General features: G+C 43.0%; 1 protein-coding gene across 1 annotated transcript in view; it reads left to right on the top strand.

Annotated features, from left to right (window-relative positions):
- Positions 1–4,070, top strand: part of TGS1 (trimethylguanosine synthase 1) — a 54,895-nt gene extending 50,825 nt beyond the window's left edge. The window contains exon 13 of the mRNA XM_002819088.5: positions 254–4,070. Coding sequence (XP_002819134.2) covers positions 254–376 — 123 coding nt within the window. The 3' untranslated portion in view covers positions 377–4,070. The remainder of the gene's footprint in view (positions 1–253) is intronic.
- The last annotated feature ends 10,089 nt before the right edge of the window (positions 4,071–14,159 follow it).

Below are 14,159 nucleotides of genomic sequence, written 5' to 3' on the forward strand. Positions count from 1 at the left end.
GAGATCAAGTCCTATACAACAGCATAGCACCATGAACTTTCCCATAATATCAAAAGGATCTGAAATAACAAGTATTCCCACCTCCAAATATTGCATCGATGCCTGGGAAGTAGCAGTGAACATTTGAGATACCTCATTATTCAAAGGACTTAAAAGCCAGAGTCTTCCTATTATTTGATAAAGCAGTACGAATGAAAGACTTTTGAAATTATGCTTATGTGTGTGTGTGACTTTCTTCTGTTCATCTTTTTAGGTGGCATCCTTAGCTGGGCCTGGAGGTCAAGTGGAAATAGAACAGAACTTCCTTAACAACAAATTGAAGACAATCACTGCATATTTTGGTGACCTAATTCGAAGACCAGCCTCTGAAACCTAACTATGCGGCAGTGCGAGGACAAAAGATCATGGAGTGGTCAAAATATTCAGATGAGATGTTTGGCATGTCTTCCTTTATTCACTGATATTTTCTACCCATGGTCTTATATCACCATATGAAATGGAAACTTACAGGACTCAAATATCAGTGAAATATTTTGAGATCTTTGAATAATTCCTTTAGAGGAATTATACAAAATTAATATATATGAGTCCTTTGTAATTTATTTTTTTTTGAGACAGGATCTCACTCTGTCGCCCAGGCTGGAGTGCAGTGCCATGATCACAGCTCACTGCAAGTTCAACCTTCTGAGCTCAAGAATTCCTTCTGTCTCAGTCTCCTCAGTAGCTGGGGCTTTAGGTGGGCACTGCCACACCGGACTAATTTTTGTATTTTTTGTAGAGACGAGGTCCCACTATGTTGCTCAGGCAGGTGTCAAAACTCCTGGGCTCAGTCAGTCCCCCCATCTCACCCTCCCCAAGTGCTGGAATTACAGGCATGAGCTACTGTGCCCAGGCTTACAGACGTCCTTTTGAAGTATCTTTTTCACTCACAGAATATGAATACATTTATTTAGACTTTTTCTAGAACTTTCCTGTTTTCATGTCTTTGCTTCATCTGGAATTGGCTTCTTAACACCCTTTTATAAAGTTTGTGTTTGTAAAATTTCCATTGTGACATCAATACGCAATATATTTTGTAATATAGGAGTTTATATTTTTGTATTAAAATGGCAGTGAAAGCAAGAGGGATATCTGTTGCTTAATTATTCATCTAAAAAGTTTGTTCAGTCATTTTTACAAGTAGGCAAAAAAATAGTGACATACAACTCTGTCCATTGAAGGTTAGACCTGGGGCTTCTATATTTTAATAATATGAGCGTATTAAACATTAAACAAAACATGATATTGGCTGGGATAAGATTAGAGAATTGAAACAAATTTGGGGAATTTCCAATAAATACTAGAAAATTAGACTAGAAAAATAGCTGTTATGTAAATAACTTTGTTGGAATATGCTAATTTTAGTGTCTTGAAACTTTACAGTTTATGTCTGATTGCTCTGCAGTACAGTAGCAACTGAGCTGATCAATAAAGGTGCAATTACTTTTTCATTAATTCGCAACTTCAAAATCTGTCCAAATGTTCTTGGTTTTTAAACTTTATGGAGCATTCTTTTTTTTTTTTAGACAGTCTCGCTCTGTCGCCCAGGCTGGAGTGCAATGGCGCGATCTCGGCTCACTGCAACCTCCGCCTCCCAGGTTCACACCATTCTCCTGCCTCAGCCTCCTGAATAGCTGGGGCTACAGGCACCCGCCACCATGCCCATCTAATTTTTTATATTTTTAGTAGAGATGGAGTTTCACCGTGTTAGCCAGGATGGTCTTGATCTCCTGACCTTGTGATCCAGCTGCCTCGGCCTCCCGTAGTGCTGGGATTACAGGCGTGAGCCACCGCGCCTGGCTTTATGTAGCGTTCTTAAAGTCACTAGGGAGATGGCAGGTGAAGTAAAGGCAGATTTCCAAAATCACCAATTTTTTTTAGTTTTTTGTCACAACCTTTCGTGCATATACTTCTTTCCACAACTCATTTTCTTACTTCTATATTAATAAAGCTAACTCATCTTTCTGAACATACATGATTTTATATGAGAAGAGAAGGAAGCTTAGGCTTGGTTAGCTAAAGCTAAGATATTCCTGCCCACTAATCACACAGGGATAAAACTAATTAATAGACTGTTAAGATTGTCAGTACTCAATAGGACTTAAGAAGCGTTCTAGTCTATTGTGTAATTCAGGTTCCAAAAAATCTTAAATACATAAAATGGATAAAAAGGCTGGGCACCGTGGCTCACGCCTGTAATCCCAGCACTTTGAGAAACCCAGGTGGGCGTATCACCTGAAGTCAAGAGTTCCAGACCAGCCTGCCCAGCATTAGTGAAACCCCGCCTCTACTAAAAATACAAAAATTAGCCAGGCGTGGTGGCACATACCTGTAATCCCAGCTACTCAGGAGGCTGAGGCAGGAGAATCGCTTGAACCCAGGAGGTAGAGGTTGCAGGGGAGCCGAGATTGTGCCACTGCACTCCTGCCTGGACAACAGAGTGAGACTCTGTCACACAAAAAATAAAATTGTTGAAATACTCCCACATTTTCATTCCCCTGTGAGACCCCATCTCAAAAAATAAATAAGTACATAACCATAATTGGTTAATGATTACAGCAATTCTCATATATTTGTACCATGTCTATTAAAAATGATAGTACAGATCGATATGTATGTATTTGGAGATGGGGGCTCACGCCTGTAATCCCAACACTTTGGGAGCCCGAGATAGGCAGATCAACTGAGGTCAGGAGTTCAAGACCAGCCTGACCAGTGAAACCCCGTCTCTACTAAAAATACAAAAATTACAGTGGTGGTGCAAGCCTGTAATCCCAGCTACTCAGGAGGCTGAGGCAGGAGAAATTCTTGAACCCGGGAGGCGGAGGTTGCAGTGAGCCAAGATTGCGCCAGGGCACTCCAGCCTGGGTGACAGAGCAAGATTCTGTCCCAAATAAAAAGAATACTTTTGATTTTTGTGTCTTTCAGTCATCTTACTGACCTCGTTTAATAATTCTAATAATTTTTGTTTGTTTCACCCTTCCTCCACCCCATAGTTTTGTTTGTTTGTTTGTTTTTGAGACTGAGTCTCACTCTATCGCCCAGGCTGGAGTGCAGTGGCGCGATCTCGGCTCACTGCAAGCTCCACCTCCCAGGTTCACGCCATTCTCCTGCCTCAGCCTCCCGAGTGGCTGGGACTACAGGCGCCCGCCACTGCGCCTGGCTAATGTTTTGTATTTTTAGTAGAGACAGGGTTTCACCATGGTCTCGATCTCCCGACCTCGTGATCCGCCCGCCTTGGCCTCCAAAAGTGCTGGGATTACAGGTGTGAGCCACCGCACCCGGCCCCCCCCGCCCCCGCCCCCGCCCCGCCCCATAGTTTTTTGTTGTTTTTTTTTTTGAGACGGAATCTAGCTCTGTTGCCCAGGCTGGAGTGCAGTGGTGCGATCTTGGCTCACTGCAAGCTCCGCCTCCCGGGTTCACGCCATTCTCCTGCCTGAGCCCCCCGAGTAGCTGGGACTACAGGAGCCCGCCACCACACCCAGCTAATTTTTTTGTATTTTTGGTAGAGACGGGGTTTCACTGTGTTAGCCAGGTTGGTCTCGATCTCCTGACCTCGTGATCCGTCCGCCTTGGCCTCCCAAAGTGCTGGGATTACAGGAGTGAGCCATCGCGCCCGGCCACTCCCATAGTTTTTAATTGATACACTTTGATTTTCTAAATAAGCAGTCATGACATCTACACACAAGTTTTTCTCTTTGCTAAAATGTAAGCCTCTTAATTTTTATCCTTTTCCTGTTGCATTGGTTAGGATTGCCAGGAATATTGTAATAACAGCACTTGTTCCTTTTTATTTTGCAGTGAGAGGTTAGAAGCATTTCTATTAAATGTTATGTAGTTCACATCAAAATTAAGATATTGCCTCTCCTATTTTTTTTTTATGTTAGGCTTCCTCAAATCATCGGGTTCTACTTTTTTATTTAATGTAGGAAAGTCTAAATTACTTTAAAATTTTCAAATTATTTAAACCTATTTGTGTTCCTTTAATTAAATCCGACTGTACATAATGTATTAAATAGTTCGCTACTGGATTTCATTTGATACATTTACTTTGTTTTGTTTTGTTTACGTTTGCTTTTGAGCACCTTGCCTGGTTTTGGCATCCAAGTTAAACTATTCTGGCAGAATGCTTTAGTAAGTCTTTCATTATTTTCTTCCCCTCCCCTCCTTTTTTTTTTTTTATAATTTTCATTTCACAGGTACATGTACAGGTTTGTTACATGGATATATTACCTGATGTTGAGATTTGGGCTTCTACTGATCCCATCACCCAAATAGTGAATATAGTGCTCAATAGAGTTCTGTGTCCTAAATAACATTGGCAATGTGTGTTCACTGAACTCTTGGTGGAACCGCATGAAGACTGGGCCTGGTAACTTTCTGAGCAACATGTTTTGATTGCAGCTTTTTTTTTTTGAGATGGAGTCTTGCTCTTTCGCCCAGGCAGGACTTCTGTGGCGCTGTCTCGGCTCACTGCAAGCTCCACCTCCCGGGTTCACGCCATTCTCCTGCCTCAGCCTCCCGAGTAGCTGGGACTACAGGCGCCCGCCACCGCGCCCAGTTAATTTTTTTTGTATTTTTAGTAGAGATGAGGTTTCACGTGTTAGCCAAGATGGTCTCGATCTCCAGACCTCGTGATCCTCCCGCCTTGGCCTCCCAAAGTGCTGGGATTACAGGCGGGAGCCACCGCGTCCGGCCTTTTTTTTTTTCTTTTTTTTTTAAGACAGGATCTTGCTCTGTCACTCAGGCTAGACTGCAGTGGTGCAGTCACAAGTCACTGAGTCACTGCAGCCTCGACCTCCTAGGCACAAACAATCCTACCACCTCAGCCTTCAGAGTAGCTGGGACCATAGGCACATGCCACCATGTCTAGCTAATGGCTAATTTATTTATTTTTTTTTTTTTTTTTGGTAGAGACAGGGTCTCCCTATGTTGCCCAGGCTAGGAGTGTAGCTTTTTTTTTTTAAACTTTTTCTTTCTATTATTTATTTATTCTGATTTAGTCAAATGCCAGCATTTTTTTTTAATACTTTCCTTTTTTTTTTTTTTTTTTTTGAGACGGAGTCTCTCTTTGTCACCCAGGCTAGAGTGCAGTGGTGTGATCTCAGCTCACTACAGCCTCCACCTCCCAGGTTCAAGCAATTCTCATGCCTCAGCTTCCCAAGTAGCTGGGACTACAGGTGTGTGCCACCACGCCCAGCTAGTTTTTTTTGTAGTTTTAGTAGAGATGGGGTTTCACCATGTTAGACAGGATGGTCTTGAACTCCTGGCCTCAAGTGATCCACTGGCCTTGGCCTCCCAAAGTGCTGGGATTACAAGCGTGAGCCACCGTGCCTACCCAGAAAATAGCTGTTTATTTAGATTTTGACTTAATATAAAGTTAATACATTATCTCATACTTGGTTTAATTCTTTTTTTAACTTTTCATTTTTGAATAATTTCTGACTTATAAAAAAGTCTGAAAAATAGTACACAGAATATCTCCAACTACTCAGAAGTAGACGCAGTAGTTATCTGCTGCCATCATAATGTTGCCATGTCTGTGTCAATATATACTGTTGTTTACTTAATTTTTAAACTTAAAAGTGATTTGTAAAGGAATTACAAATACTGCCATAAATGAGAAATCACTCTCTCTTAATATTTGCATATTAATATGAAAAATGTTCATTAATTTGTTATCTAAAAGAACACTGCAGGCCAGGCGCAGTGGCTCACACCTGTAATCCCAGCACTTCGGGAGGCTAAAGCAGGTGGATCACCTGAGGTCAGGAGTTCGAAGCCAGCCTGTCCAATATGGTGAAACCCTGTCTCTACTAAAAATACAAAAATTAGCTGGGCATGGTGGCATGCGCCTATAGTCCTAGCTACTCAGGAGGCTGAGACAGGAGAATTGCTTGAACTAGGAGGTGGAGGTTGCAGTGAGCCGAGATGACACCACTGCACTCCAGCCTGGGCAACAGAACCAGCCTCCATCTCAAAAGAAAAAAAAAAAAAGAACAGTGCATACCACACTTCAGGGAAACTTGGAATGGGTGATGGACAATAAAGAAAGACCCATATTGTCCCCTCCAGGAGCCATGTACATGAAAAGGCTGCCCTTTGAACTGTATGGTATATTATCACAGGAGACTAGAAATTTTCCAGGTTAAAAGGTTGGGACAAGACATTCCAAGGAAGGAAACAGATTTAGAAGGCACAAAGGCAAATGAAGGCTGAGCATATGTAGACATCAGTAAATGCTGAATTCACCGAGAAGTCACTGAAGTTATGGCTGATGAAGTAGCAGGGTTTCCTGTGCTGAGCTGAGGAGTGAGTACTGGCTGCATCCTGAAGGCAGTGGGAGGCTTTCAGGCTTTGAAAGCTTGGTGAAGCCTAAGGGCTCCAAGTCAGAAAAAAAAAATTAGTGGCTCACGCCTGTAATCCCAGCACTTTGGGAGAACAAGGTGGGTGGATCACGAGGTCAGGAGTTCAAGACCAACCTGGCCAAGATGGTGAAGCCCCATCTCTACTAAAAATACAAAAGAATTAGCCAGGCGTGGTGGCGGGTCCCTGTAATCTCAGCTACTTGGGAGGCTGAGGCAGAGAATTGCTTGAACCCAGGAGGCGGAGGTTGCAGTGAGCTGAGATCTCACTGCACTCCAGCCTGGGGGACAGAGCGAGACTCTGTCTCAAAAAAAAAAAAAAAGCTTTTAAATGCATAGAATAAGGCCAGGCACGGTGGCTCACGCCTGTAATCCTAGCACTTTGGGAGGCCGAGGTGGGCGGATCACTTGAGGTGAGGAGTTCAAAACCAGCCTAGCCAACACAGTGAAACCCTGTCTCTACTAAAAATACAAAAAAAAAATTAGCCGGACATAGTGGTGGACACCTGTAATCCCAGCTATTCGGGAGGCTGAGGCAGGAGAATTGCCTGAACCCGGGAGGCAGAGTTTGCAGTGAGCTGAGATCATGCCATTGCACTCCAGCCTGGGTGACAGAGCGAGACTCCATCTCAAATAAAATAAAATAAAAAATAAATGCATAGAATAAAAGCCTAGAGGCCAGGCGCAGTGGCTCACATCTGTAATCCCAGCACTTTGGGAGGCTGAGGCGGGCGGATCATGAGGTCAGGAGTTCACCAACATGGTGAAACCCCATCTCTACTAAAAATACAAAAATTAGCCAGGCGTGGTGACGGGTGCCTGTAATCCCACCTATTCGGGAGGCTGAGGCAGGAGAATGGCTTGAACCCAAGAGGCAGAGGTTGCAGTGAGCAGAGATCGCACCATTGCCCTCCAGCCTGCGGGACAGAGTAAGACTCCGTCTCAAAAATAAATAAATAAATAAGAATAAAAGCCTAGGATTACAGAGCAATCCCACTATATCAAAGTAGCTATGAAAATGTCAAGAAAATATGTGTGGTATAATAAATGTGTGCTTTTTCATTAACACATTAAATAACATCTACTGGAGGGTCTACTAGTACTACAATTTCAGTGGTGGTATTACAGCAGCTAGAATATTATCTTAAAATATCTACCTTTCTGTCAGTGGCAAAGCAGAGATACTGCTAAAAGCTGCTTTTTTGTTTGATATGTTGACATCCACGTTCACAGACAGCCTAAATTCTGTCCATGATCCTCTTAGTGGTTTGCAGTTTCCAGGTGAAGAGCCCCCTCTTAGAGAGGTCACTCTAACACAAAAGAATTAGACCAGACGAGAAGCAGGGAGACCATATACACCCTGAGGGGTGCTCAGCCAGCCCTGGGGAAGGAGGGGAGGGGCAGATTTGAGAGAGGTTCTGGAAGCAGAGCTCACAGGAGAGAGGCAAATTAGCATCAGCCCCATGGGCAATGCCTTGCTCTTCCCAACCCATTATCAGTTTCTTGAAACCTGGTAAAACAAAGCTATCTTTTCAGCAAGAGAAAATAGATTGATTCTCAAGCTGTGAATGGGATAGGCATTCTGTAATTAAGTGAGGTGCCTAGTGAAAATACTAAAGAATATTAATGGAGGCCCCGGGCACAGTGGCTGACACCTATAATCCCAGCACTTTGGGAGGCTGAGAGGGTCAGATCACTTGCGGTCAGGAGTCTGAGACCAGCCTGGCCAACATGGTGAAAACCCATCTCTACCAAAAATATAAAAATTAGCTGGGTGTGGTGGCGCCTGCCAGTAGTCCCAGCTACTCGGGAGGCTGAGGCAGGACAATTGCTTGAACCGGGGAGGCGGAAGTTGCAGTGAGCCGAGATCCCGCCACTGCACTCCAGCATGGGTGACAGAGTAAGACTCCATCACAAAAAAAAAAAAAAAGAATATTAATGGGAATCATCTATGTCTGCACTGTCTGATAGGGATATAATGTGAGCCATAAATGTAACTTTGAATTTTCTTTTCTTTTTTAAATGTACAAATCAATGGTTTGTTTTTTTTTAATACTTTAAGTTCTAGGGTACATGTGCACAACATGCAAGTTTGTTACATATGCATGCACATGTCATGTTGGTGTGTTTGGTGTGCTGCACCCTGAATTTTCAAGTAGTCACATTTAAAAAGTTAAATAGGTGAAATTAATTTTAATAATATATTTAACTCTACCCAAAATATCATTTCAACATGAAATCAATATAAACAATTATTAATGAGAGATTTTACTGTTCTTTTTAAATAAATTTTTGATATCCAGTATGTTTTTTGGGGGTTTTTTTGGTGTTTTTTGTTTTGTTTTTTTAGGCAGAGTCTCTCTCCATTGCACAGGCTGGAGTGCAATGGCGTGGTCTGGGCTCACTGCAACCTCTGCCTTCCAGGTTCAAGCCATTCTTCTGCCCTCTGCCTCCCAAGTAGCTGGGATTACTATACCTGGCTAGTTTTTTTGTTTTGTTTTGTTTTGTTTTTTGTATTTTTAGTAGAGACAGGGTTTCTCCATGTTGGCCAGGCTGGTCTCGAACTCCTGACCTCAGGTGATCTGCCCGCCTCGGCCTCCCAAAGTGCTGAGATTACAGGTGTGAGCTACTGCGACCGGGCTTTTTTTTTTTTGAGACAGTGTCTCCCTCTGGCACCCAGCTGGAGTGCAGTGGCATAATCTTGGCTCACTGCAACCTCTGCCTCTCAGGTTCAAGCGATTCTCCTGCCTCAGCCTCCTGAGTAGCTGGGATTACAGGCAAGCACCACCATGCCCAGCTGATTTTTGTATTTTTAATAGAGACAGGGTTTTGCCATGTTTGGCCAGGCTGGTCTCGAACTCCTGACCTCAGGTGATCTGCCTTCCTCAGCTTCCCAAAGTGCTAGGATTACAGACATGAGCCATCACATCCAGCCAATATGCGCTATGTATTTTAAACTTACAGCACATCTCAATTTATACCAGCTACATTTCATATTTTCACCAGCCACATGTAGCTATTTGCTAAAGAATTCCATTTAGATAATGCAGATCTAGATTTCTGGAGATCAAAAAGCAGGCTATTTTGCATTTTGAGGCTTTTGTTATTTTATAATTAAAGCTACAATACTTAGGAATTTGGACTTCATCCTTAGGTGATAGGGAACCACAGGACTTTAACCCAGAAAGTGAAATTACCAAATTTGCATTTTACAGCATGGAGGATGAAACACTAAATCCTCCTTAGACCTAGGAATATGAAGATCAGTCTTTTCCTGTATTTAAAGTAAGAGTTTAGGAAGTTCTAAATTAAGGTTGCAACAATGCCCAATTTACTCCAGTCCCAATTGAAGTTCATTCATGATTTTTTTAATCCTTCAAATAATTGAGAATTATGTAACTGACATTTAAAATAGTAAATGTATATGCTAAAGGTTTTGTTAAACAGTAGTTTCCCCATTACCTGTGGTTTCACTTTCCACAGTTTCAGTCTTCTCCGTCAATTGAGGTCAGAACATAGGTGAGTACAGTACAGTAAGATACTTTGAGGGAGCGACCACATTCTCAAAACTTTTATTACAGTATGTGTTATAATTGTTCTATTTTATTATTAGCTATTGCTCTTGATCTCGTCCAGTTCATAACTTATAAATTAAACTTTATCATAGATGTGTATGTAAAGGAGAAAAACATAGTATATATAGGGCTCAGTGCTATCCAAGGTTTCAGGCATCCACTATGGTTCTTGGAACTTATCTCCCACAGATAAGGGGGACTACTGTAATTGTTACAGCCATTTCTTTTTGGGTGTAGACTGGATATGGGTCTTGGATGAATGAGCAAATGCTAGTCTATCATGATAAAAATCATTCACCCACTCACTGGCCATGCTATCACAAGTACCTTTTGCAAAAGCTATGCAAGATGGCTTAGAGCTCTTTAAAGCTCACTTCCAAACCAAGCCTGTGGTCACAGCTGGAGGATCCAAGTAGGTATCTTTCATTCTCATGCAGTTTCTTGTCTGGTGTCCCTGGCATCTGTCTGTTGCCTTGTCCCTACTCGACTCTCCACAGTGATGCATTGATCAGACTGGCTACCAAGCTATTTTCAGTTAGCCTCCAGACACTGACTTGATCCATCCTGGCCTCTTGGTCTTTAGCCCTTGGTCCAGTCCAGCCTCAGTCCGACAGCCCAAATGTTCCATGGAGAGGTACAGCTAAGTAAATTTTATTAGCTCCATTCAGTGTAGTGTTATGTAGTCCTTACGCAGTATGACTATTAAGACTATGAAAACAAGACTGGGCATGATGGCTCACTCCTGTAATATCAGCACTTTGAGAGGCCAAGGTGAGAGGATCGTTTGAGCCCAGGAGTTTGAGACCAGCCTGGGCAACACAGCAAGACTTTGCCTCTACAAAAAAATCAAAAATTATCTGGGCATCCTGGCTCACACCTGTGGTCCCAGTTATTTGGGAGGCTGGGGTGGCAGGATCGCTTGAGCCCCAGAGGTCGAGGCTGCAGTAAGCTGTGACCACACCAGTGTCCTTCGGTCTTGGCAATAAAGTGAGACCTGGTCTCAAAAAAAAAAAAAAAAAGACTGTGAAAACAACATGCTTTTTTTTTCAAAATGTTTACAGTTCAAAAGATTCTCTAAGGCATATTCTATGGCACAAAGTAGAGCACTCTATGGCCCCTTTCTTATGTCTGGCTACCACCTCATGCTTGACCAGAGCGGGTCCTGTGATTACTGTCTGCTCAGTTTTGTAGGGGCCAGCACATCTATATTGTCCTACTCTGTCCTTGGTTACCTCAGATAAACATGAGAGGCCCCAGGGGAGCCAAGAGTGGTCTGAAAAGGGTAATTTCAAGGTCTACCCGTTAGGACCCCAGCACACTCAGGCAATTTGTGCTCTTTGTGCCCCACTGCAGACTTACTACGTGTATACACGTCCACAAAAGTTAACACCTGTGCCAGGAAAGATACTGTTCCTTGGAATGGCCCCATACTCTTGTCTTGGAGAAAATGCAGACCAGTTTGAAACAACTGTGGCTCATCTCCCCAGAACTGACTTTCACACACAGGGCTTTTAATTTTTTTTAATTTCTTATCAGATTGCTAGTGATAATAGCACCATTTGGTGTCAGAGTTCTCCCTAGAGAGAAATGTTTTCTAGTTGCATTTTACCAGACCACTGTAACAGGTGGGACCCCATCTGATTTGAGATTTTGTATTATATGAAAATAAAACCATCACACAGTATATATAACATGAAAAGAGGCATAGAAAAAATGGACAAAACACTACACAGGGTATGAAAGGTAGATATTTGAACTGTCATCAGATATTCATTACTGCTTCTTAGTAATTCCATTTATGAGACATTAAAATGTAATTCGCATTTCTCAATTACTTTTTTGAATTTTGCATCATTTTGAAAAATATCTTCTAAAATCTTTACTAATGGATGACTTAAGTAAATGATATCTTTAATGTAAAGCATAGGCCGGGCACGGTGGCTCACGCCTGTAATTCCAGCACTTTGGGAGGCCAAGACAGGCAGATCATTAGAGCCCAAGAGTTTGAGACCAGCCTAGGCAACATGGGGAGATCTCATCTCTACAAAAAGTAATATAAAAAAATTAGCCAAGCCTGGCCAGGCGCAGTGGCTCACGCCTGTAATCCCAACACTTTGAGAGGCCAAGTGGAGGGGGGTGGATCACCTGAGGTCAGGAGTTCGAGACCAGCCTGACCAATGTGATGAAATCCCATCTCTACTAAATACAAAAAAATTAGCCAGGCATGGTGGTGCATGCCTGTAGTCCCAGCTACTTGGGAGGCTGGGGCAGGAGAATCACTTGAACCCGGTAGGCGGAGGTTGCAGTGATCCAAGATTGCGCCATTGCACTCCAGCCTGGGCAACAAGAGCGAAACTCTGTCTCAAACAAACAAAAAAAAATTAGCCAAGCCTGATGGTGCACGTCTGTAGTCCCAGCTACTCGGGAGGCTGAGGTGGGAGAATCCCCTGAGCACTGGAGGTCAAGGCTGCAGTGAGACATAATTGCATCACTACACTCCTGCCTGGGTGAGAAAGTAAGACCCTGTCTCTTAATAAATAAATACGGCCGGGTGCAGTGGCTCATGCCTGTAATCCCAGCACTTTGAGAGGCCAAGGTAGATGGATCACCTGAGGTCAGGAGCTCAAGACCAGCCTGGCCATCATGGCAAAACCCCGTCTCTAATAAAAATACAAAAATTAGCTGAGTGTTGGTGCGTGCCTGTAATCCCAGCTCCTTGGGAGGCTGAGGTAGGAGAATCGCTTGAACCCGGGAGGTGGAGGTTGCAGTGAGCTGAGATGGTGCCACTGCACTCCAGTCTGGGAGATAGAGCGAGACTCCATCTCAAAAAATAAATGAATTTAAAAATATATAAATAAATAATGATAAATAAATAAAGAGCTAGTTAGTAAGTATGGTAGCCAGGATTCACACCGAGGTACTCTTGTCTCCAGAATCACTATGCCTTCTACCCAAATGAGACTTGAACTGATGACCCTCTATGCCTTAGACCTAAGGGATACAGAGGTGAGTCTAGAAATGAGTCTCTCTCTCTGTGCCTTGGTTTCCCCATCTGAAAAATAAAGATAATGACACCTGTCTCATAAATGGTCATAAGGATTACATGAATTAATGTTTGTAAAGTGCTCTGTGTGTCTGGCACCTGGTAAGCACTCGCTAAGTATTAGCCATTTTAAAAAAAAAAAGAGAGATCAAAGACAGTTGCAAGAATGCTAATAAGAAACCTTCCATTTTCATTATGTGAAAACTACCTTCTTAAGAATTTTATGATTCCTTTTTGCAAATTAGTATTTAGAGGCATTCTATTAGAGTTGTGGTGTCTTAGAATGTGGAGAATGGCAGAGAACAGCCGGAAACGGTGGCTCATGCCTATAATCCCAGCACTTTGGGAGGCCGAAGCAGGCAGATCACTTGAGGTCAGGAGTTTGAGACCAGCTGGCCAACATGGTGAAACCCTGTCTCTTCAAAAATTTAAAAATTAGCTGGGCAGGCCAGGCGTGGTGGCTCACACCTGTAATCCCAGCACTTTGGGAGGCCGAAGCAGGTGGATCACGTAAGGTCAGGAGTTCCAGACCAGCCTGGCCAACATGGTCTCTATTAAAACTACAAAAATTATACCAGCGTGGTGGCACATGCTTGTAATCTCAGCTACTTGGGAGGCTGAGGTAAGAGAATTGCTTGAACCCAGGAGGCAGAGGTTGCAGTGAGACGAGATCCTACCATTGCACTTCAGCCTCAGCAACAAGATCGAAACTCCGTCTCAAAAAAAAAAAAATTAGCCAGGCATGGTGGTGGGTGCCCATAGTCCCAGCTACTCGGGAAGCTGAGGCAGGAGAATTGCTTCAGCACAGGAGGCGGAGGTTGCAGTGAGCCAAGATTGCACCACTGCACTCCAGCCTGGGGGACAGAGCGATACTGTCTCAAAAAAACAAACAAATGAAAGGCGGAGAACAAGAAAACCAAGAGAAAAGGTAAAAAATTGAGTTATTGTGTTTCGTTATTTTGAATCCTAAAACCTTCACCTTCCTGATCACATTGTTTTAATCATAAACAGTTCTTGATATTGGGCTTGGGGCTTTAAGACTGTAATTTGATCCAGTTTGGGCACTTACTCTATGATTTTCGATAATTCATTCAGGATCTCTGACACTTTGCTCATGAAAATAGAATCGGCTGGGCG

This window comes from Pongo abelii, chromosome 7 (assembly GCF_028885655.2).
Source record: "Pongo abelii isolate AG06213 chromosome 7, NHGRI_mPonAbe1-v2.0_pri, whole genome shotgun sequence".
NCBI classification, from domain to species: domain Eukaryota; kingdom Metazoa; phylum Chordata; class Mammalia; order Primates; family Hominidae; genus Pongo; species Pongo abelii.